The sequence below is a fragment of the Poromitra crassiceps genome, assembly GCF_964638095.1.
Source record: "Poromitra crassiceps genome assembly, chromosome: 6".
Taxonomy (NCBI): Eukaryota; Metazoa; Chordata; class Actinopteri; order Beryciformes; family Melamphaidae; genus Poromitra; species Poromitra crassiceps.
In genome coordinates this window covers 53,873,335-53,896,127 of record NC_139627.1, presented here as the reverse complement: position 1 = coordinate 53,896,127, position 22,793 = coordinate 53,873,335, and the positions used below count along the sequence as shown (strand labels likewise).

Genomic DNA, 22,793 nt, shown 5'->3' with positions numbered 1-22,793 from the left:
AGCCCACTGATGCTTACAAAGCAACTGACAGTAGGCAGGCTGGTAGCAGGGCACAGGTGGCCTTAGGGATCTCAGGGCATCACGGCCAGAGAATTCCCACTCTAGCCAGCAGCTAACTACATTAATGCAGGAAATGCAAAGGCATAATGACAGAGGGAAAAAGATGAGACTGTTGAGAATATCAATGTTCCTCAGACATGTTATGCCCTGTGTTGCATCCTTGCCCTCATACACCACAGATTCAATTGACTTTATTAAAACCATCCAAACCGTCCGACCCAGCAGCCAGGATATACTGCTGGTCACTCTGGATATACTGCTGCTCACGCTGGATATACTGCTGCTCACTCTGGATATACTGCTGGTCACTCTGGATATACCGCTGGTCACTCTGGATATTGAATCCTTGTACACCAATGTACCCATAAAGGGTGGTCTAGAGCAGTGATACTCAACTGGCGGCCCGCGGGGCCGCCAGTTGAGTTTTTTTTGTTTTTTTTACAGTGCACCTGAACGCAACATGCAAGATACCCGCTGAATAAGTGTCCAAATGTTCATGTCATTCTGGCCAATACTCCACTTCTGTTATAGCATTTCAATCTGGAATCTGGAATATCTTTCAATAATCTATGATTTAGCTGCTATATTGTCAAATACCGCCGTCTGCTCGCTACCCAGGCACTTATGTATGTACTTAACCTAACTAACCGGTGTGCACAACATTGTCAGACTAAACTCCGGCTGACACCCCAAAAACCGACAATCCGCTACAGAAAAATGTATATTGATTGTTTATTAACTGGCCCCTGGCCTTCTATCATTTCACGAAAGTGGCCCCCGGGCAAAGCAAGTTGTATCCCTGGTCTAGAGGCAGTGGAACAATTTTTCCACCAAAAATAACGGAGCTCTGCTGCCTCTGTGTTGCCTAACCTGCCTTGTCTGTTAGAGCTCACAGAGACTGTGCTAATGAACAACTAGTTTATGTTTGAAAATGACTTTTTTCTTCAGGTTTCGGGGGTCAGCATGGGCTCCAAGGTGTCACCCAGTTTTGCCTCACTCTATGTTGGACAACTGGAACAGGACATCATTCTGAATGCCACCAACAATCCCTTCCTACCGTACATCTCTACATATAAAGGGTACATAGACGACATCTTCTTCATCTGGACCTCTACTGAGGCCCAGCTTTGTGATTTCTTCAACTTTATGAACACACAGAATGCTCATCTGAGGTTCACCATGAACCACGACCCCTTCAAAATGAACTTTTTGGACATTCTGATTATCAACAACAATGGGACTCTGAGCACAAGTCTGTACAGGAAACCCACTGATAGAAATGCATTGCTCCATGGACAATCTTATCACCCGACTCCTTTGAAGAAAAGTCTTCCTGTTTCCCAATTGAACCGTGTACGTCGTATTTGCAGCTCTGACTCTGACTTCAATAAACATTATGTCTGATCTGAAACTTAGATTCCTTCAAAGGGGGTACAAACCCCACTGGTTGATTGAAGCATCCAATCATTTTTCCAAGGTTACACAAATAGAGTGTTTAAACAAGACCAGGACCAAAACTGGGGACAATAAGATCACGTGTGCTGTGCCATACTCACCTTTGGCCAAAGATATGGCCTCTATTATTAAAGAACATTGGCATGTCTTAGCCACAGACTCATCTTTAAAAACAGTTTTTGATCAACTTCCACGTGTGGTTTTTAGAAGACCTCCAAACCTCAGAAATATGTTGGTGAGGGCCGATTGTCCACCTAAGCCCCCCCCCCCCCCCACTTTCTTGGGTCCAGTCGAACCTGGTAACTATAGGTGTGGACGTTGCCAACAATGCTCTGGGGTATAAATGACCCCTAGTCATTGGTATATGGTACATATACTGTACGTACATATATATGGTATATATGGTATACACCCATAGTCGATGTATATATATTAATAAAAACGAATAGAAAATAGCAGGTGAACGAAATTCAACTTCAAATAGAGCAGCATCACTCATCGCGGCTCTCAGTGCGCTGCGCAATTACGCATGCAGTATAGGCCCGCAGCGGAGATGCAGGAGAAGAGAGCCCGAAAAGGAATAGGCTAAGCATACGTCCATTTTGTGTTGGAGTACCTGTCCAGACTGTGCTAGGGAATATTTGATCTATTTCAGACCATCTTTATTTACCTGTTTCCATTTTGTCCCTTTGGATAAATGGTATTTGTATGTTTTTAAGATTTAAAATGGTTTCTTTCCACTATGATTGGTGGGTCAGGTTGACATGTTTAGATGTTTTGACATGTTTAGACTTTTGCTCTTAGAGTATTTTTTTATTTCTATATTTCCATTGTTAATGGTTAATGGCAGATGGGATGTTGGTGTGCATATGCATTTTCCTTCTCTCAATTACACAGGTGTCTGTCATCCCACCTGATCTCATCATGTGACTGTATCATGTGACACTTGACCACTATATCTATGATGGCGTCCTGGACTGTCTTGTCTGATGAAGAGCATGTAGCTCGAAACGCGTTACAACAATAAATCTGGAGAAGAGGAGCTCTGCGGTGTGCGAGTAGTTTTTATTCTTTTTGCCTCAGACATGTTATAAAATGAGTATGAAAAGCTCTATATGGCTAAAATGACAATATATTTCCTTTCCATACACCTCCATGGCGTCCGCCATTTTGTGAAAACGTCACACGAGACACGTCACGAGTCGGGATCGCAAAGCTTTCAGAAAATGTCCATGTCGTGAACACCACATGAGGGGGCCGTTCAAGTGGACTTCTGTCATATTCATGGTAAACACGATCCCACTTTAAGAGCCCATTAGGCCTACTCCTTACACCAGGGGTTCCATTAGGCCTACTCCTTACACCAGGGGTTCCATTAGGCCTACTCCTTACACAAGTGGTTCCCAACCTGTTTTCACATGATGTGACCCAACTTTGAAGTCAGAAAATAAAAACTAGGACATTCAAGTTTCGGTACATCGGTAATATCATCAGTGACATCATCAATGATGTCACATGTAACAGTATGCTGACTTCTTTCCTCAGAATTCTAACTTTTTTCTCAGAATTGTGACATTAAAATCAGAATGCTGACTTTTTTCCCTCAGAATTCTGAGTTTAATGTCAGAATTCTGAGAATTCTGAGTTTAATTTCAGAATTCTGACTTTTTCTCCAAATTCTGGCATTAAACTCAGAATTCTGATTTTAATCTCAGAAGTCTTCTGGCTTCCCCCCCCCCCCCAGAATTGAAGTCAGAATTCTTATTTCTAATCTTATTTTCAGAATTCTGACTTCATTATCAGAATCCTGACAAATTCAGAACTCAAATACATTTTTCCCATATGGCCCAAATCCTCTTTGGTAGTTAAAGAAAAGGGGTCGGCAACCTTTTTGAGATGAAGTGCCATTTTCAAATTTGCTTGTCAATCAGTCAATCAGCCACACAAAGATTAATGACTCACACATCACAATGTAAATCTCCAACAGATGTGTAATATTATTCCATCCAAAATCAGGCCATTTAAATGAGAGCATTATACCAGATACATAGCACGCTCCTTCTCTGTCTTCCACGCTTGCATTTTTCATCTGCTTTCTGCTGCCATGGAAGACAACTGATCAGAGACAGGAGTGGGTCACTACTATAAATATCCTAAATAACATGCCGCGCAACTGCAAATGACTGTGAAATGGTAATTTGGCAGGGCACTCCAACATTCCTACCAAAACATTCAGTTGTGCACTGATTGCTACTGTGCCACAAGTTACCCCTTCGCGAGCCAGAGGTGACACCCGGCCATAGGTTGCTGACCTCTGCCACACCTGACTACAGAAGTTGTTGTGTGCCACGTACCACATGATCTGCTGTAATGGATTTGATTCATCATCACAGACTGCAGACATTAAACCATCAAGATACTGTAAGGATTGTTCAGACTTCAGGTAGGGCCTGGTTTTTAAATAAACAATTATGGCTCGGGTCGGGTAGGGCTCGTTATGCTCGCTGAAGCGTTTTTTTATTATTATTTTTTTTTTTAAAGAAATGTTTTTCCAAAAGTACATTTTCATCATCACAACAGCTCTGTGTCATTGTCAGGCTGTACAGAGCAAGAGACACGCTCCCTCAGAGGTCTGCTACCCGACGGGTCCCGAGACCCGGTGCTGGGTATTGGATTGTCTCGGGCCCGGGCCGGGCTAGGGCCTAGATTTTAAGAACATGGTAAGCCAGTAAATAGCTTCAAAGGGCTACTCACTGAGTGTGTTCATAAGAACATTGAGTAAAACAGTATTTTGAATTGTCAATAAAACATGTATTAAGAGCCAAACAAACAGAAAGAGTCTTGTGGAGTGAGATTTGGGAGTGCTATGTGAATGTGACTAACCTCTAAATTGGGTAAAGTTACAATGACTTGCTCTCCACTTCAAGCTGTCCTTCACTTGTGTCAGTGGATGCTGGTTTGATCTGTGTCAGGAAAGGTAAAACAAATGTGGTGAGTCTGTAAAAACACATGACAGTCAGTCAGGCCCTCAGTGTGGACAGTTACCCGTTTTGCCCAGGAGATGGCGATATTGTCTGCACTGACGCACAGCTAAACACTAGCTAACAACAAACTATGTTGTGATTGGCCTACATTATGTTATGTCGTCTAACAGCTTATGTTTAGGCAAGTAAAACATATTTGTTATGTTTAGGCAAATAAAACATATTTGGTTATGTTCAGGCAAATAAAACATCTTTGGTTATGTTTAGACAGGTAAAACAACTTTGTTAAGGTGGGTTGGTTGAGGGTTAAATTAAAAAGGTTAAACGATGCGCACGAGCTCCATCCACCCCGACCACAGTGCCCTTATTGGCCAATGCTATCAATAGCAGACTCTATAAGGTTGATAAGATATGCATGTATCTACAGATAGTTGATATGCAACATATTTCTGCTGCTATTTTACTCTAGCGACCAGGCTGCAGAGAAAGCACACAAGCCACTGTGATGACAGAGAGAGATCGTAGCTGGCAGATGAAGAGAATCTGTCATGTGAATGAAGTAGAGAGAGGAAAAAGGTGAGCTGAAAGGCAGTTATGGAGACAGTCTGCTGTGTGACCCTGAGTTTATAGGGTGAGAATCACAGTCAAGTTCATTAGCTGCAAGGTTCTTTCTGCATAAAGCCCAGTTTATACAGAGAGAAATGGCTTTAGGGAGGCACCCCACATATTAATGCTTCCAGCAGCTAACCCTGTAGCTAACCCTAGTCATGCATTCATTCTTCACTTGAGCCATTTTGGGTGCAATAATGAACACTTGAACCATTGAGGTTTTTATAGTTGGAATTGCAGTTGAATAGAGGGGCTGCTCGTTGGACGTGACCAAGAGCGATCAGGAAAGGACTGGAGATCTGAACAGACAGTGCTCTGCCTCTGTCTCCATGGCTGCAGGTAAACAGTGACTGCCCTCTGGTGGTGGTATCACTTACTATGGGGGTTGCCCTTCAACCGTGGGAGGTAAAGTTGAGCAACTATGCACTTGTGCATAGCTGCTTAGCAGTGGACATGCTGCGGTGAACCGCAATGGAGGGTCCCCCGTGTTGTAAGCCAATGGCAAGGGTAAAAGAGCTAGGGTACCCCTTTAAAAGAGCTAGGGTAGCCCTTTAAAGAGCTAGGGTACCCCTTTAAAGAGCTAGGGTACCCCTTTAAAGAGCTAGGGTACCCCTTTTAAAGAGCTAGGGTAACCCTTTAAAGAGCTAGGGTACCCCTTTTAAAGAGCTAGGGTACCCCTTTAAAGAGCTAGGCTACCCCTTCAAAAGAGCTAGTGTACCCCTTTTAAAGAGCTAGGGTACCCCTTTAAAGAGCTAGGGTACCCCTTTTAAAGAGCTAGGGTACCCCTTTAAAGAGCTAGGGTACCCCTTTTAAAGAGCTAGGGTACCCCTTTAAAGAGCTAGGCTACCCCTTCAAAAGAGCTAGGGTACCCCTTTTAAAGAGCTAGGGTACCCCTTTTAAAGAGCTAGGGTACCCCTTTAAAGAGCTAGGGTAGCCCTTTAAAGAGCTAGGGTACCCCTTTAAAAGAGCTAGGGTACCCCTTTAAAGAGCTAGGGTACCCCTTTAAAAGAGCTAGGGTAGCCCTTTTAAAGAGCTAGGGTACCCCTTTTAAAGAGCTAGGGTACCCCTTTTAAAGAGCTAGGGTACCCCTTTAAAGAGCTAGGCTATCCCTTCAAAAGAGCTAGGGTACCCCTTTTAAAGAGCTAGGGTACCCCTTTAAAGAGCTAGGGTACCCCTTTAAAAGAGCTAGGGTACCCCTTTAAAAGAGCTAGGGTACCCCTTTAAAAGGGCTAGGGTACCCCTTTTAAAGAGCTAGGGTACCCCTTTAAAGAGCTAGGGTACCCCTTTTAAAGAGCTAGGGTACCCCTTTAAAAGAGCTTGGTCACCCCTTTTAAAGAGCTAGGGTACCCCTTTACAGAGCTAGGGTACCCCTTTAAAGAGCTAGGGTACCCCTTTTAAAGAGCTAGGGTACCCCTTTCAGTGAAATTCAATGGCTGCCCTTGTAACAGGCTACAGAAAGTCTACCTCTTCACCCCATATGTATCCAGCCCATCATCATCTCGACAGCAGGGTGACCAGATCCCAGCAAACCAAATGGGGGACAAAGAGTACATTTGTATGAGACATATTCATGCTGATAGGGCTGCAAGTTGCAATTGCTGTTTGCAGCCTGCAACTAACGTTTATTTTCATTATCAATTGATCTGTTGATTAATTTAGACCAATCGATTCATCATTTGGTCTATAAAATGTCACCAAATGGTGCAAAATGGTGATCATTTTCCCCCCAAAGTCCAAGATGACATCCTCAAATGTCTTCTTTTGTCTTGACCAACAGTCCACAACCCAAAGTCTGTCATAGAAGACACACCCGAAAGCCAGAACAAGAGAACTTAAAAAAATGTGTCAGTTCAATTGAATTCAATTCAAAAAGGCTTTATTGGCATGACCATAGTGAATTACAGTGTTGCAAAAGCACATAGTACTACAAACATGAGAAAATACCATTTGAAACATACAAACAATTAAACATATTGTAACATTAGAGTTCGAAAACAGCAACCAATCACAATTGTCAATATGTGTCAACCTGGTGTGTGTGTGTGTGTGTGTGTGTGTGTGTGTGTGTGTGTGTGTGTGTGTGTGTGTGTGTGTGTGTGTGTGTGTGTGTGTGTGTGTGTGCATGTGCTTCCTTGCGTGCGTGCGTGCGTGCGCGCGTGTGTGTGTGTGTGTGTGTGTGTGTGTGTGTGTGTGTGTGTGTGTGTGTGTAGGGGCGTCTCATACCCATTAACTCATTCAGTGCCAGCCACTTTTGGAGAACGGATGCTCCCAGTGCCAGAGTTTTCAGAGCGTTTTCAGTGATTTCTCGAGGCCCACAGAATATTGTGTGATATTACTATGTAAACACCGAACACGCACAAGAACGAGCTGGCTCTATTGTATCATCAGCAAAAAAAAGTTTATTGATACCATTTTCCGTTCTTTAGTTATGAGCCGGAGAAGATAGGTCGTTTTCAGCGTTTTCAGGCTTTTCAAATTATTAGCTGAGATAATCCGCCTTTTGTGAAATGCAGCATTTCAAGCACATTCACTGAGTCTGAAGATAATATTTTCTGATGTAGTGACGTAGTTGTTGTGTGATGCCCTGCGTGCACCACCCGGCACCACCCCCCTCCCCCCCTCCCCCCGTAAACTCCTCCCCACACTGCACACAGCCTCACGCAACCATTATATTTTCGGAGTGCTGCATTTGTGTGCTGCTGTCGGCTCTCAGCGCCACAGCAGGGAAGAGCCAACCCGGATTGCTGAATGGTTTGGCGTCAGGGGCTGCTTTCCTGTCTGCTAATCGGTTGGAGAAACTATACAGACAGACAGACAGACAGACAGACAGACAGGGACAGAGGGGCTCAGTTGTGAGCGCGGATTGACTCCTGTTCGGAGCCAATGTCAGCTCCCGCGACAGAGCAAATGGCTCTGGGAGCATGCATCGGGTTGTCTTTGATCCACGGCTTTTAGGCTGTTTCTCGGACCTGTCTCTAATCTGGACTGCACCGAGCAAGCACTGTCGCCACCTAATGAGTCCGTAAAATAGGTTATACACCTCCAATAGCTTCTATAGTTGTACAGGAGCTGCGGAAGGCTTTGATCGACGTCCCACCGTCAAAAAACGCATTGGACGTCGAAGGACGTCCGTGGCATTCTACGTCACTATTTAATTGGACGTCGAAGGACGTCCATGGCATTCAATGAGTTAATATAAAAAAAGGGACAACAAGAAGAACTATGTATATGGACAATTAGAAATTTAAATAATTAACTCATTGGTTTTGGATTTATTTAGCTTCAAGACTGCGTTTTTGTTCGTGTGACCCGCAACACAGGCTTTGATCATCCCGGGCCACTTACTGATACTTATGCTTAAATTAACCCACTCATATTCTGGCTAGTGGAAATTCTAATTGGCTGGTAACTTTAAAATCTAGCAGCCATATTGGCAGGTGGTCAAAAAAGTTAATTTCAAGCCCTGAGAGCAGGTGGTGACATAGGAGTGAGTGAGAAAAGGATGAAATATTGGTGGTTAAGACTGAATATTGACATCACAACTGTTAATTTAAAATGAGTTATTCCTCTAAACGTGGCTTCAAATGCACCAAATTTTTCACGCTGGCGCCGTTCGGCCCTCAGCAAAACCTGGTAGCGAGGACATTTTTTGTGGCCCTCTCTATCATCAAAGTTACCCATCCATGGGTTACGGCATGACAATATTTGTTCGGCCCCCGGCAACAATCTGGGTTTCTCATGTGGCCCCCCATGAAAAATAATTGCCCACCCCTGCTCTAATAGGCTCTGATTGACTTGTAGTGTGATAGCCTAGGTGTATAGAGGCTACACTTTAACATGCTGATAGTATTTTCTTTATTAGGTTATAATAGAATTAGGCTATAATAGCGAACAGAGGGATATTATAATTTATTCCTAGGGATGTATGGTGTGCCTGTGATTCGCGAGTGTATCGCAGCTCTTATCGGGAATCACTATTCCTAAATATTCCTATTCATTTCTGTGACTTCCTTTCTGACTAAGCCAGAGAGCATCATAATGTGCTCAGTTGACACTTGGTTTCCTACCCCTTGCTATTGAAGTAATTAAGTTCACGGCTATGCAGAAGAGAATATGCAATGTCTGTGATCTCTAAAAGATGTCAACAATTAATTTAATTTCATGTTTTGTCGTATACTACGATTTCAGGATCCCCTTGTTTGATGAGAATAATGCAAAAGCAAAAACCGGAACTATTCTGGGCAGATGGTGACTTTAAGCTCCGTTCTATGAACGAATATAAGACTTCCTGGTGGCCTGGATTGTGGACTACCTGTCGGGCAGACCACAGTATGTGCGCCTGCAGAACTGTGTGTCAGACAGAGTGGTCAGCAATACGGGAGCACCACAGGGGACGGTCTTCTCTCCCTTCTTCTTCACCATCTACACCACGGACTTCACCTACCAGACAGAGTCTTGCCACCTTCAGAAGTTCTCTGACGACTCTGCGATAGTGGGATGTATCAAAGATGGCGATGACGATGAGTATCGGGATGTGGTGGCCAACTTTGTCACATGTGTGAGCAGAACCACCTGCAGCTCAACGTGTCAAAGACAAAGGAGCTGGTGGTGGACCTGAGGAGGGTCAAGGCTCCGGTGACCCCTGTTTCAATCCACGGGGTAAATGTTGACATAGTGGAGGATTACAAGTACCTTGGAGTGTACATTGACAATAAACTAGACTGGGCTAAGAACTCTGATGCACTCTACAAGAAGGGGCAAAGCCGTCTCTACTTTCTGAGACGGCTGAGGTCCTTCAACGTCTGCCGGACCATGCTGAGAATGTTCTATGAGTCGGTAGTGGCTAGTGCCTTCCTCTATGCTATTGTGTGCTGGGGCAGCAGGCTGAAGGCAGCTGATGCCAACAGACTTAACAAATTGATCCGTAAGGCCAGGGACATTGTGGGGCTGGACCTGGGCTCTCTGACTGCGGTGTCAGAGAAGAGAACGTTATCCAGGCTACGCTCCATCATGAGCAATGACTCGCACCCACTCCACCGCGTGCTAGTCAAACACAGGAGTACATTCAGTGAGAGACTGATTCCACCGAGATGCAACACGGAGAGGCACAGGAAATCATTCCTGCCTGTGGCCATTGGTCTATTTAATGCCTCTCTTAAAAGAGCACCTCGGAGACGCTCAGTCTCCCTGAGACTGAGACAGCCGATAGGCTAACTGGAAAAGTGCCTGGCTGAGCCACGTGTAACGTATAGGGCAAGCCGAATAATATAAGTTCAGTGTGCAATAAAGATAGGCTAACTGGAAAAAGTGCCTGGCTGAGCCACGTTTAACGTAGGGGGCAAGCCAAATAATAATATAAGTTCAGTGTGCAATATAGACAATTGGCACGTAAGGTATACTTACTCTACGTATTTGCTTACTTAGACGTACTCCACTATTTTGCTCCTACCGCATTTAATACTGTTTACTGTTTACTATTTATACTGTTTATACTGTTTATTCCATGCTATGTTGTGTTCTTTCTTCTTATTCTTATTATTTTACTATCGCATTACTGTATTTTATTTTTATGCTATGTGTGTTATGTGAACGAGCAACTGTAACTTGTCCCAATTTCCCCCCGGGGATCATTAAAGTCTTTCTGATTCTGATTCTGATTACTGTATGTCCATGGTTTGATCAGGTCATCATGGACAGATAGACAGAGATATTCTCCTCAGATTGGAAGCTAGCAGCATTATCGACATACAGTACATGAACCAGAGAAATCCATTTGGAGATTGGTTTGTCTTCTATACTGTAGCAATCATCAAAGTTTCAGTAAGCAGGATCAGTATCGTGGCACATTCCAAGGGCATTTATATGGTCTGGTTGTTTCCAGGTCTGTTTAATTGGACCAATCTGGGAATTTATTAGTTAAAAACAAAACAAAAAAAAAGTATATACTTTTTTTTAAAGCGCGTTCTATAGAGCCAAAGTGAACTTCACTTCCTGCCTTTCTCCCTGTACCAGCGTCAGAAAAAAATACAATGGTGGTGAACCTAGACAGACGTTACTTTTTTGATCCCGTTTGAATTGTGATGTGTTTGTCAATGTAAAAAGATAACTTTGCAAGTCGAGAAAGTCGCAGTTTGTGGTAAAACTGTGGCACTATAAGTTATAAATCAGAAAGCACAACCAGTCGCATAAGTGATGTCTCTCCCGCCAGTCCATGTTGTTGATGGTGTGACGTATAATGTGCGATACGAGAGATGTAGTCAATTGACAAAACAAAACCTTATGTTTCAGTTTCAGGACAAACTGCAACTTTCTTGACATGCAGAGCTATCTTTTAAAGCAGCTACGAGCAAGATTTTCGATTGTTATTAAACAGTATAATTACAATATTGATGCATCACATCTTAACTATAATAGTAGCTGAGACCAAAGCCGTGTGAATCGGAGATTGCTCTCTTGATGCTTATAGAGTCTGTGTCTGTCTAACCTCGCGTCACCAGGGGGCTCTCTCTCTCTATCTGTCGGCCGGCGGGCCGGATAAACCCGGAAGTGAAATGAAACGGTTCACGGCAGCTGCCTGCCTTCCGCCGTTTCGCTCTGCCTAGCAACAGACCATAAACAAGGAACACGCCATGCAGGGAATTGCTACTCTCACGAACATCTCTCGTTATATTCTAACAGTTTTTTTTTTAAGTAATTTTGTTATTTTGTGGTTATGGCCGAAGTGGCTGCCGCAAACCGTTTCATTTCACTTCCTGATCTGCCTCGGCCGCAGACAGACTAACATCAAGACCACACTCGCCGATTCACTCGGGGTTCAAGCGAGACTACTCTGCGTTGGTCTCGTCTACTATTAGAGGTAAGATGTGATGCATCGATATTAAATTTAGACTGTAGCTGCTTTAAATTGACAAAGTTATACATGTGTACCCCGTGGCACAATTCAAACGGGATCACAAAAGTAACGTATCGTATGTCTCCGTTCACCACCGTTGTATTTTTTCTGACACTGGTACAGGAAGAAAGGCAGGAAGTGACGTTCACTTTGGCTCTCTATACCTGAATAACCATGCTAATTCTACTGAGCGCACACGCTATTAGGAGCGTGCCGACAGATTTTCATGGAAATTGAAAATCTGTCCTGACAGATTAAGTCTAATCTAGCAACACATTGCCATTTCAATACCAATACCATTCAGCACTGCTCCCCCACTCCTTTTTTGTAATTTGCTTGTAGAGGGACTTAACCATGACTCCAACACAAAGTCAATAAGGTGAGACATCTTGAAAAGTCCCTCGTGTAGAGACTCATTATTCTTCTGTAGTGCATCGAACAAGATGATTGTCATCTGGCATCTGGTTTTTGTTCTCCTATTCCAAGATGGAGGCAAAACTACTATATATATATATATTTATATATATATATATATATATATATATATATATAAATGGGGGGGGGGGGGGTGATTAATTGTTCAGCATTCCCCCACATATGTGGATGGTTTGTGTGCAGCTATGCAGGAGATGATATAACCTTGAGAACCTCTGCAGTGCCTATGGCCCATATCAAAATTGTTGATCTCAGCGGATGATGATGATGGTATATATATATATATATATATATTACACACACACACACGTATGCTAAGAATATATGTGTGTGTGTATATATGTGTGTATATACTGTATATATACACACACACACACACTGTGGCAACTCTGATTCAATCCAAGACACAAAAACAGTTTTAAACGCCGGAGCGTTGTTTTATTCACCAAAATGAAACTCTTCCCTTATCGGGGTATGTCCATGAAATAGCTCAAACGAAAGCAGGCTGGGTTAGCCTGGGGCCAGTGAGGGGGTTTGCTCCCCACCACGTAGCCAGGGCTCCGTTCCTCTTTTAATTGCTCCAGTAACGTGCCTGTGGACGAGAGGAGAGAGGGTCTGTCAGGCAACATCATATTATGACACGAGTATGTTTAGGGAGAGGAGTGGAAATCTGACTTACCGCCCGACAGCAAGGAGCGCTTCCTCCTGGAGGAAAACCGGCCACACAGTGAGTTTCAGAGCGGCGTCTGTTTTCTAGGGCCACTGATTGGGGGATCTGTTCCAGCCGGGCGCTCTGTTCCTAACAGCGCCCGGCTGCTAGCGGTCCCACTGATTCAGGATATAATTGGGGAAATACCTATCAGTGATGACGCGTCCTAGACAGCGTTTCTGTCGGGATCCCCCAGCTCTGACGTCACTGTGGTGGCTGGCTGTCCTCCTGCTCTCACCTGTCAGGGGGTAGGCTGACGAGACTCCACACCTCCTCCCCCTAAGCTCGCTGCCAGTGCGGGGAGCTTCACTTTCCCCTGCTTCATCTCGGCGTGACATGGCGTCTGCGTGTGGTATCTCTCTTCCTGGTCTGTGTTCCACTTTGAACTTATAGTTCTGAAGTTCCAGGAACCACCGCGTTACCCGTTCATTTTTATCCTTGTTCGTCGCCATCCATTTGAGGGGGGCGTGGTCCGTGATGAGGGTGAATACCCGGCCCCAGAGGTAGTAGCGTAGGTAGTGAATGGCCCACTTCACCGCCAGGCATTCCTTCTCTACGGTCGAGTAGTTTCTCTCATGTTTAAGCAATTTTCTACTTATGAAGGTAACGGGGTGTTCATCCCCGTCTATTACCTGCGCCAGTACTGCTCCTATTCCTGTTCCTGAGGCGTCTGTGTGTAGGACGAACGGTCTTGCGAAGTCTGGGGCTATAAGCACCGGCTCTCGGCAGAGCGCCTCCTTTAGGGCACAGAATGCGGCGTTTGTTTCCTCCGTCCATTTGACATGGTGGGGGAGCTTCTGGCGCGTTAAGTCATACAACGGGGCTGCTATGGTGGCAAAAAAAATTACAAATTTTAAATAATATGCAATCAGGCCCAGGAAGGATTTTACCTGTTTCTTCGTTCTGGGCTGGGGCCAATTTTGTATCCTCTCCACTTTTGTTATTTGGGGTTTTACGCACCCCCGGCCTATGGTGTATCCCAGGTAGTTTGTTTCTGTCCATGCCAATTTACATTTCTTGGCGTTGGCGGTGAGTCCGGCTCGGCGGAGGGCTCTCAGCACCGCTTCCAGCTGTGTCATGTGCTGCTCCCAGCTGCTGCTGTGTATGACGATATCGTCTAGATATGCCGCCGCATAAGCGCGATGGGGCCGGAGGACTCTGTCCATCAGGCGCTGAAATGTGGCCGGGGCGCCGTGTACTCCAAAGGGGAGGACTCGGTATTGGAACAGGCCGTCGGGGGTCGCGAATGCGGTTTTGGCTCTCGCCCGTCTGGTTAGGGGTACCTGCCAATAGCCTTTGGTGAGGTCCAGGGTGCTCACGAATCGAGCGGGCCCCAGCCGCTCGATTAATTCGTCTACCCTTGGCATCGGGTACGCATCAAAAGTGGATATTTCATTAAGTTTTCTAAAATCATTGCAAAACCGAAGCGTCCCGTCTGGCTTCGGCACAATGACAATTGGGCTGGACCAGGGGCTGTGGGACTCTTCTATTACGCCCAACTCGAGCATTTTCTTTACTTCGCCCCGGATTGCTTCTCTCCGGGCCTCGGGGATGCGGTAGGGCCGCTGTCGCACCACTTTCCCCGGTGTCGTCTCAATGTCGCGTTGGATAGCGTGTGTCCGTCCTGGCAGCTCGGAGAAAACATCATGGCTCCTTCCTAGGAGCTCCTTGAGATCTTGTAGTTGCTCTGGCCCCAGGTCCTGTCCGATGTCCACGGGAATCGTCTGAGGGGGCTTGGGTTGTGCGTGGGTGAGGAGGGCTAGGGGGCCGGGTCTCTCGGCGTCGTGCCATGGCTTCAGAATGTTTATGTGGTATATCTGGTGGCCTTTTCTCCTCCCCGGCTGACAGACCCGGTAATTCACTGGCCCGACCTTCTCGGTTACTTCAAATGGCCCCTGCCATTTTGCCAGGAATTTGCAGTCATGGCTGGGCACCAGCACCAGGACCTTCTCCCCTACCTGGAACTGCCGGGTTTTGGCTCCCTTATTATAGGTGCGCGCCTGGGCTGCCTGGGCTTCCTCCATGTGCGTCCGTACCAGTGGCCAGACCTTTTTGGCTCTCTCCTGGAGCCGCTCCACATGCTCGATAACATTCCGGAGGGGGGAGGGCTGGCTTTCCCATGCCTCCTTGGCCAGGTCGAGTAGGCCTCGGGGGTTTCGGCCGTAGAGGAGTTTGAACGGTGAGTATCCGGTGGAGGCCTGTGGCACCTCACGTATGGCGAACAGCACGTATGGGAGGAGTTGGTCCCAATCTTTTCCGTCCACGTCAATCAGCTTTTTTAGCATCTTTTTCAGGGTTTGGTTGAATCTCTCGACAAGTCCATCTGTCTGGGGGTGATAAACAGAAGTTCTGATACGAGTGATTTTCAGCCATTTGTATAACGCCGTCATTACTCTGGACATAAAACAGGACCCTTGGTCTGTGAGCACCTGCTCCGCTATTCCCACTCTGCTAAATAGCAGGAACAGTTCTCTAGCGACATTTTTGGCATTAGCGGTGCGTAAAGGTATTGCCTCAGGGTAACGAGTAGCATAATCCACTATTACCAGTATGTATCGGTGTCCTCGGCTGGACTTCGGGAGAGGCCCCACGATATCCATGGCCAGCCTGGAGAACGGGACCTCGATGATTGGCAGTGGAATCAGGGGGTTCCGGTACATTGGCCGGGGGGCCGTTTTCTGGCACTCGCCACAACAACGACAGAACATTTCAATGGCTTTCTTTATGCCTGGCCAATAGAATCTGCGTAGCACTCTATCATACGTTTTTTGGACCCCTAAGTGGGCCCCCAGTTGATGAGTGTGGGCCAAATACAACACTCTTGATACGTATGTTTTTGGTACTAATAATTGTTCTATTAAATCCCCCCCCGGAGTTTTGGCGACTCTATACAACAACCCATGTTTAACAATAAACTGTGGAAAGTTTTGTCTCACCCCGGAACAGTGCTGGCCATCGATGCCAGCGACGGCGCGGCGGCCGGCTTCCAAATTCGGATCGGCCCACTGGGCCGAGGCAAACTCTCCGCGGCCCGGAGGTCCAGGGTCGTCCGGGAGCGGAAACTCCGCGAAAGGGTCCTCCTCGAGAGGAGGCGTGTCAGACTCGGCTGGCCGGGTTGGACCGTCTTCCGCGGCCGATGTTTCGGACTGCGGTCCGTCTGACTCCGGCCGGAAGGCTGGGCAGGCCAGGCGCGGCCGGGCCATCCTTTTTCCCCTCGGTTTCTCTCGTCGGGGCTTCTCCGGCCGACGACCGTGACTCCAGTACCGGCTGAATAGGGGACAGTCTGTGCCTATCAGGAGCGGGACCGGGAGGTTGGGCACCACGCCGGCGGCGACTTTTACGTCGCCTTTCGGGGTCTGGACCCGGATATAACTGACCGGATAGCTCTTCACGTCCCCGTGGACGCACGTCACCGGCATGGTCTCAGTCGTGAGGACCTCCACGAGGTCAGCCCGCACGAGCGTCACCACACTACCGGAGTCGAGGAGGGCATGGGTGTCGGTGCGGCCCACCCGGACCGGCAGTGTCGCCTGCTGGCGAGGGGCTCCTCCGGTGTGGAGGGAGGGCCGTGGTTCGTCTCCGGCGGCGGAAGGCATCGACACATCCCGGTCGGGGCAGGACCAGGAGAGGTGGTCCTCTTGTCCGCAGACATAGCACCTCCTCAGCTGCCGACTCACTCGGTCGGCCTGGGCCCGAGGGTCCCTCTGGGCCGGGGGCTGTAGCGGCGGTGGCCGGCGTCGGCTGTCTCGGCTGGGTCTGTCGGGTATGGCGGGCTTACGGAGGGGCTCGTTCTGCGTGTGGCGCATCATGTCGGCGCTGACTTGGTGGTTCTCTAGCAAGGCCACCAATGCGTTCAGCGATGAGGGGCTCACCTGGGCAGCATATTTTCGGGCGTCGGGCGGCAAGGAGCGGATGCATCGGTCTATTACGAGGCGTTCTATCCACGGGGGCTCCCCTGTGGAGGTGAGCCAGCTCTGGGTGAGCCTCAGCAAATCGGCGACTTGGGAGCGGGGCGGTTGGTCCGTGGTGTACCTCCAGCCATGGTAGCGTTGCGCGCGTGCAGGAAGGCTGTAGCCGTAACTGGCGAGGATGGCGGTGCGCAGCTTCACAAAGTCGCGGGCCTCTCCCATTGACATGTCCCGGCAAACCCTCTGTGCCTGGCCCGTGAGGAAGGGCGCAATGATGCCTCCCCAGTGGGCTGCGGGCCATCCCTCTCGCACCGCCGTTCTTTCGAAGAGCTCCATATATGCCTCGATATCATCGTCGGGGGTCTGCTTGGTGAGGACATCTCCTGGAGCCCGGGAAGTCGAGCCGTCTTTCTCTATTTTTTTTATCAGTTCGTGTACTGCCTGCTGTAGGTCAGTTTGGCTTTGAATTAGGGCCACCAGAGCCTGTGCTTGCTCCATGGTGCGTGCGGTTGGCGTTGAATCAGAGTGCCTGCATTCTCCACCACTTGTGGCAACTCTGATTCAATCCAAGACACAAAAACAGTTTTAAACGCCGGAGCGTTGTTTTATTCACCAAAATGAAACTCTTCCCTTATCGGGGTATGTCCATGAAATAGCTCAAACGAAAGCAGGCTGGGTTAGCCTGGGGCCAGTGAGGGGGTTTGCTCCCCACCACGTAGCCAGGGCTCCGTTCCTCTTTTAATTGCTCCAGTAACGTGCCTGTGGACGAGAGGAGAGAGGGTCTGTCAGGCAACATCATATTATGACACGAGTATGTTTAGGGAGAGGAGTGGAAATCTGACTTACCGCCCGACAGCAAGGAGCGCTTCCTCCTGGAGGAAAACCGGCCACACAGTGAGTTTCAGAGCGGCGTCTGTTTTCTAGGGCCACTGATTGGGGGATCTGTTCCAGCCGGGCGCTCTGTTCCTAACAGCGCCCGGCTGCTAGCGGTCCCACTGATTCAGGATATAATTGGGGAAATACCTATCAGTGATGACGCGTCCTAGACAGCGTTTCTGTCGGGATCCCCCAGCTCTGACGTCACTGTGGTGGCTGGCTGTCCTCCTGCTCTCACCTGTCACACTGCAAAAACTCCTGATCTTGCCAAGAATTTTCATCTTATATCTAGCCATAAAATCTTACTGAACTTGTTTTAAGAATAATTTACTAATCAAGAGCTTTTTGTGTAAGATGATAAAGATTGTTTTAAGAAATTTTGACTTATACTTTCTTACTTGGTTAACAAATCTTAAAATTAGGTATTTTACAAACAAATTAAGCTAAATTACTGTCAGAGACACAGGTTAAAGCCACCGCCTATTTTCATATTTGTTGTTTAGCTGTGGGAACTCGTTTCAAGACTGCCCAGTAAGTACCATTTGAAGAATCACACTGTGGATTCATTAGTCACATTGATTCCAATGGGATGTAAAACACTATTCCTTTACAAAGCAAGAACAAATCATCAATATCAACTAGGGATGGGACAATATATCAAGATTCAATGTATCACAATACAAGTTATTGTGGGGTAGAAAAATGCACATTCATTAGCTCCATTTAGTTATCACAAATGAGACAGCAAGGGTATTTAAAAGTTTATCCTATTTATTCAGGAATAGTTCAGCATTTAATGATGAATACAGAAAACATCAATAGGCTGGCTGTGGCTATGTACTTACATGCTCCTGAAACCTGACCTTAGCCTTCACAAGTGCATCATATTGGACCCTTTGGTGGGCCGGTTCTGGTCCCCGGGCCGTATGTTTGACACCCCTACCCTACAGTGTTACATTGAGGTAGTTAAAATACAGTATACAAAAATAAAGAAAGAAACCATTTCCTCATACTTGAAAAGACTGCCGGACAGTATTCTGTTTCAGGAAAAATTGTGTATGTGAAATGAGATGAGATGAACTGTATTATCCCCGAGGGGAAATTTGTTTCAGGCACAAAAGGTTGGTACATATAGTGTCAGTAACACAGATACACAAACATCAAAAGCCTCAAAAGTGCAAAAGTAAAGTACATTTTGTGCCAGTGTCGCAGGGAAAGAAGACAACAAATTAATACATTTGGTTGACTTTATTCCCCGCGACACTGGGGCAAAGCGCAGTACACCTAAAGTGCGGCCTCAAAAGTGCAAAAGTAAAGTACATTTTGTGCCAGTGTCGCAGGGAAAGAAGACAACAAATCAATACATTTGGCTGACTTTATTCCCTGCGGCACTGCAAATAAAAAATAAATGTATCAAATGTGTCAAGGAGGCACACAGAAACCAGGACCACTCAGTCTTTAAGTGCAATGACATCACTAAGGTTATATTTTATCAAAACATAATCACTGTTTTCAAATTTAGTGGAATAATATGATGTATAATCAACTAGCTTTTCAGCATCTATCAACTCTGTTGCCTGGGCAAGATTGGGTACAGTGACTTCATATGCTAAAAGATCCCCGTTCAAACCCAGAGTCTCATAAAGCTGATATTCAAAGCAATACAGCGAGGAGTCTACCACATAAATGTATTTTATAAGTCCAAAGACAGGCACTGCATAATTCACATTAGTGATTATCAGAGACTTTCCACATATGTACTTGTTACCATTGAGAATAAGCCACTTGACTGACACTGCATGTTGTATGCCATCAATTCCCAAGAAATCTCTAATCTTTGCTCTGATGTGCTCTATATTTGTCACTTCCGAGACAGGGCCCAATTCTTTCTCATTTACAAAGATTGGATGCTCAGTGCCCATCGCATTTTGACTAGATTCAAGAAGCTGATTATGGTTCACCAACGACTTACAGACATTTCTGAAGTTCAGTTTAGATGACCACTGTTTAAAAAAACAGTGCTTAGACTCAAATCTCATGCACATATGCCTTGTCAAAGGACCCAGAGAAAGAATTTGAGTAGGGAGATGCAGCATGTAATGTTGCTTCGGGGTTACATTATTGTCAGGAAAAAGTTGCTTGAACTGTTTCAGATGCTGCTCAATCGTTTGTTTAAGACTTAATACAGTTTGGAGAGATATAACCGGTGCAAAAAGTATCTGAGCTATCTCAATTAATTCCAAAATAAACTTAACATAAACACTTCCCTTCATACTGTTCAAAAGAAAAGGCAGGATCTTCAACAATATTAGCATTTGCCCAGAAGTTTGTTTCAGTTTGTTATCGTTAGACGCCAAGGTATTGACACTGACAGGACAGGGTTTGTCTCGCACATCAACAGACGAAAAAGGAAAACTCTGCATGGCTGAGTTGAACACGTCCAACTCCATCTGACCTGATAGAATAAGGTGTTTTAACACACACTTAATTTCCATGGGTGCAACACCCTCAAGAATGATGTGCATTATGTCCTGTGGAGTTTGCTGGATGAGGTCAAAGGCTGGAAAATCAAGCAGCTTGCTTTTTCTGTTTATTCCATAGGTGGTTTTGAGGGCAGATCTCAACATGTCTGTGCTGGCCCTTTCTATGTCAGCGCACTGTCTAATGTGCTTTGCCATTGTCCTTTTAGTAAAACTTTGTTCATTAAAATTCCTTTGCATTTCCTCAAAAGTACATTCGCAATGCCTGCACTTGCTATAGGCAAATCCAACTCCTTCCTTAAAGCCAGCAAGCTCATGTTGAGCAAGTGTGTCACCACATACTGAAATTAAAGCACCAAATAAATCAATTTCCCCATTCTGTGTTTGGATTTTGACACCATTATAGAGCAATTTTAAGTCTTTATCAATTCTTTCCAATATAACATCCACACCAGACTCAACAATATCATTAGCTTTTGCTATAGCAAGAAGTCTAATTGCCGAAAGCTTTGACCTAAACTTGGGGTCTATGTTTCCTAAAGTATAGTAAACCATCAGTAATTTGTTTACCGAAGCGTGTGAGCCCAGAGGGTTGCATATCTGTATCCCATCAGAGTACAAGATCAGCTGCAACGCAGTAGGTTTGACTGAAAACAGTGGGTGAGATTTAAAAAGGCTCCCATCAACAATGTCATACAAAAACCCATCTTTGTTGCAGCTTTGTGGTGCAGTGTTGATCATGTCAAAAATCCTCGGGTTGGACAGCAACTGTTGTAGACTCTTAATTAGGGGTATATAGTAAAAACTTTTGTTTTTGATTGCAAGAACCCTTGATTCTCCTTTCTTAACCCTACAAACTCTTTGAGACACCACTATTTCCTCTGGCTTCACTGGGTTAAAAAGATTCTGAATGGTACTGTCCTGCATATAGGTGGTGGCCATTGTGGAGAAAGGATCCAGGAAGTTGTCAAAGGTTGCCAAAGCTTCCTCTTGGAGCTGCTCCATACTCTCCGTCTCTGAATGTCTCTCAAAGACCCTCTTCATTTTGCCCTTCAAGGTATCCACAAGAGCAGCTTGATACTGTTGGACCCCAGACACAATATTGTTGACATTCCTCTGAAACAACATAAAGGAAAGAAATATAATTAAAAATATATCAGTTAGGGATGGGAATTTCATGCATTTTCCTTAACCGTTAGTGGCACACCTTAACTCATTGAGTGCCAGCCACTTTTGGAGAACGGATGCTCCCAGTGCCAGAGTTTTCAGAGCGTTTTCAGTGATTTCTCGAGGCCCACAGAATATTGTGTGATATTACTATGTAAACACCGAACACGCACAAGAACGAGCTGGCTCTATTGTATCATCAGCAAAAAAAAGTTTATTGATACCATTTTCCGTTCTTTAGTTATGAGCCGGAGAAGATAGGTTGTTTTCAGCGTTTTCAGGCTTTTCAAATTATTAGCTGAGATAATCCGCCTTTTGTGAAATGCAGCATTTCAAGCACATTCACTGAGTCTGAAGATAATATTTTCTGATGTAGTGACGTAGTTGTTGTGTGATGCCCTGCGTGCACCACCCCCCTCCCCCCCTCCCCCCGTAAACTCCTCCCCACACTGCACACAGCCTCACGCAACCATTATATTTTCGGAGTGCTGCGTTTGTGTGCTGCTGTCGGCTCTCAGCGCCACAGCAGGGAAGAGCCAACCCGGATTGCTGAATGGTTTGGCGTCAGGGGCTGCTTTCCTGGCTGCTAATCGGGTGGAGAAACTATACAGACAGACAGACAGACAGACAGGGACAGAGGGGCTCAGTTGTGAGCGCGGATTGACTCCTGTTCGGAGCCAATGTCAGCTCCCGCGACAGAGCAAATGGCTCTGGGAGCATGCATCGGTTTGTCTTTGATCCACGGCTTTTAGGCTGTTTCTCGGACCTGTCTCTAATCTGGACTGCACCGAGCAAGCACTGTCGCCACCTAATGAGTCCGTAAAATAGGTTATACACCTCCAATAGCTACTATAGTTGTACAGGAGCTGCGGAAGGCTTTGATCGACGTCCCACCGTCAAAAAACGCATTGGACGTCGAAGGACGTCCGTGGCACTCTACGTCACTATTTAATTGGACGTCGAAGGACGTCCATGGCATTCAATGAGTTAACGATCAATTAATCTTTAACTTTTTTTGTTCCCCCACCCCTCGAAAAAAAAGCATGTCTCGTCTTTTTCTCAGTTAAATTTTAATTTAACCTCACAGTCACACATTAGCCGCATATTATTTCCTTTAAACAAATGGCATCACATACAGCCTACTGAGTCTGAGGCTGGCCGAGTCATGCCGGAAAAGGCAAGGCTGCTCAATTTATGTCGGCGGCAGCTCAAATCACA

The 22,793-nt window shown here is 46.0% G+C and overlaps 1 protein-coding gene across 1 annotated transcript in view; it reads right to left on the bottom strand.

The window, feature by feature from the left end:
* The window catches only part of LOC310777977 (myosin light chain kinase, smooth muscle-like), a gene marked incomplete at both ends in the record, with an annotated part of 130,041 nt that extends 108,589 nt beyond the window's left edge, over positions 1 to 21,452 (bottom strand). The window contains 6 exons of the mRNA XM_083638307.1: positions 271 to 405; positions 1,118 to 1,202; positions 14,662 to 14,868; positions 16,558 to 16,674; positions 16,822 to 16,976; positions 21,326 to 21,452. Of these exons, the coding sequence (XP_083494433.1) occupies positions 271 to 405; positions 1,118 to 1,202; positions 14,662 to 14,868; positions 16,558 to 16,674; positions 16,822 to 16,976; positions 21,326 to 21,452 (826 nt within the window). The remainder of the gene's footprint in view (positions 1 to 270; positions 406 to 1,117; positions 1,203 to 14,661; positions 14,869 to 16,557; positions 16,675 to 16,821; positions 16,977 to 21,325) is intronic.
* Positions 21,453 to 22,793: the final 1,341 nt, after the last annotated feature.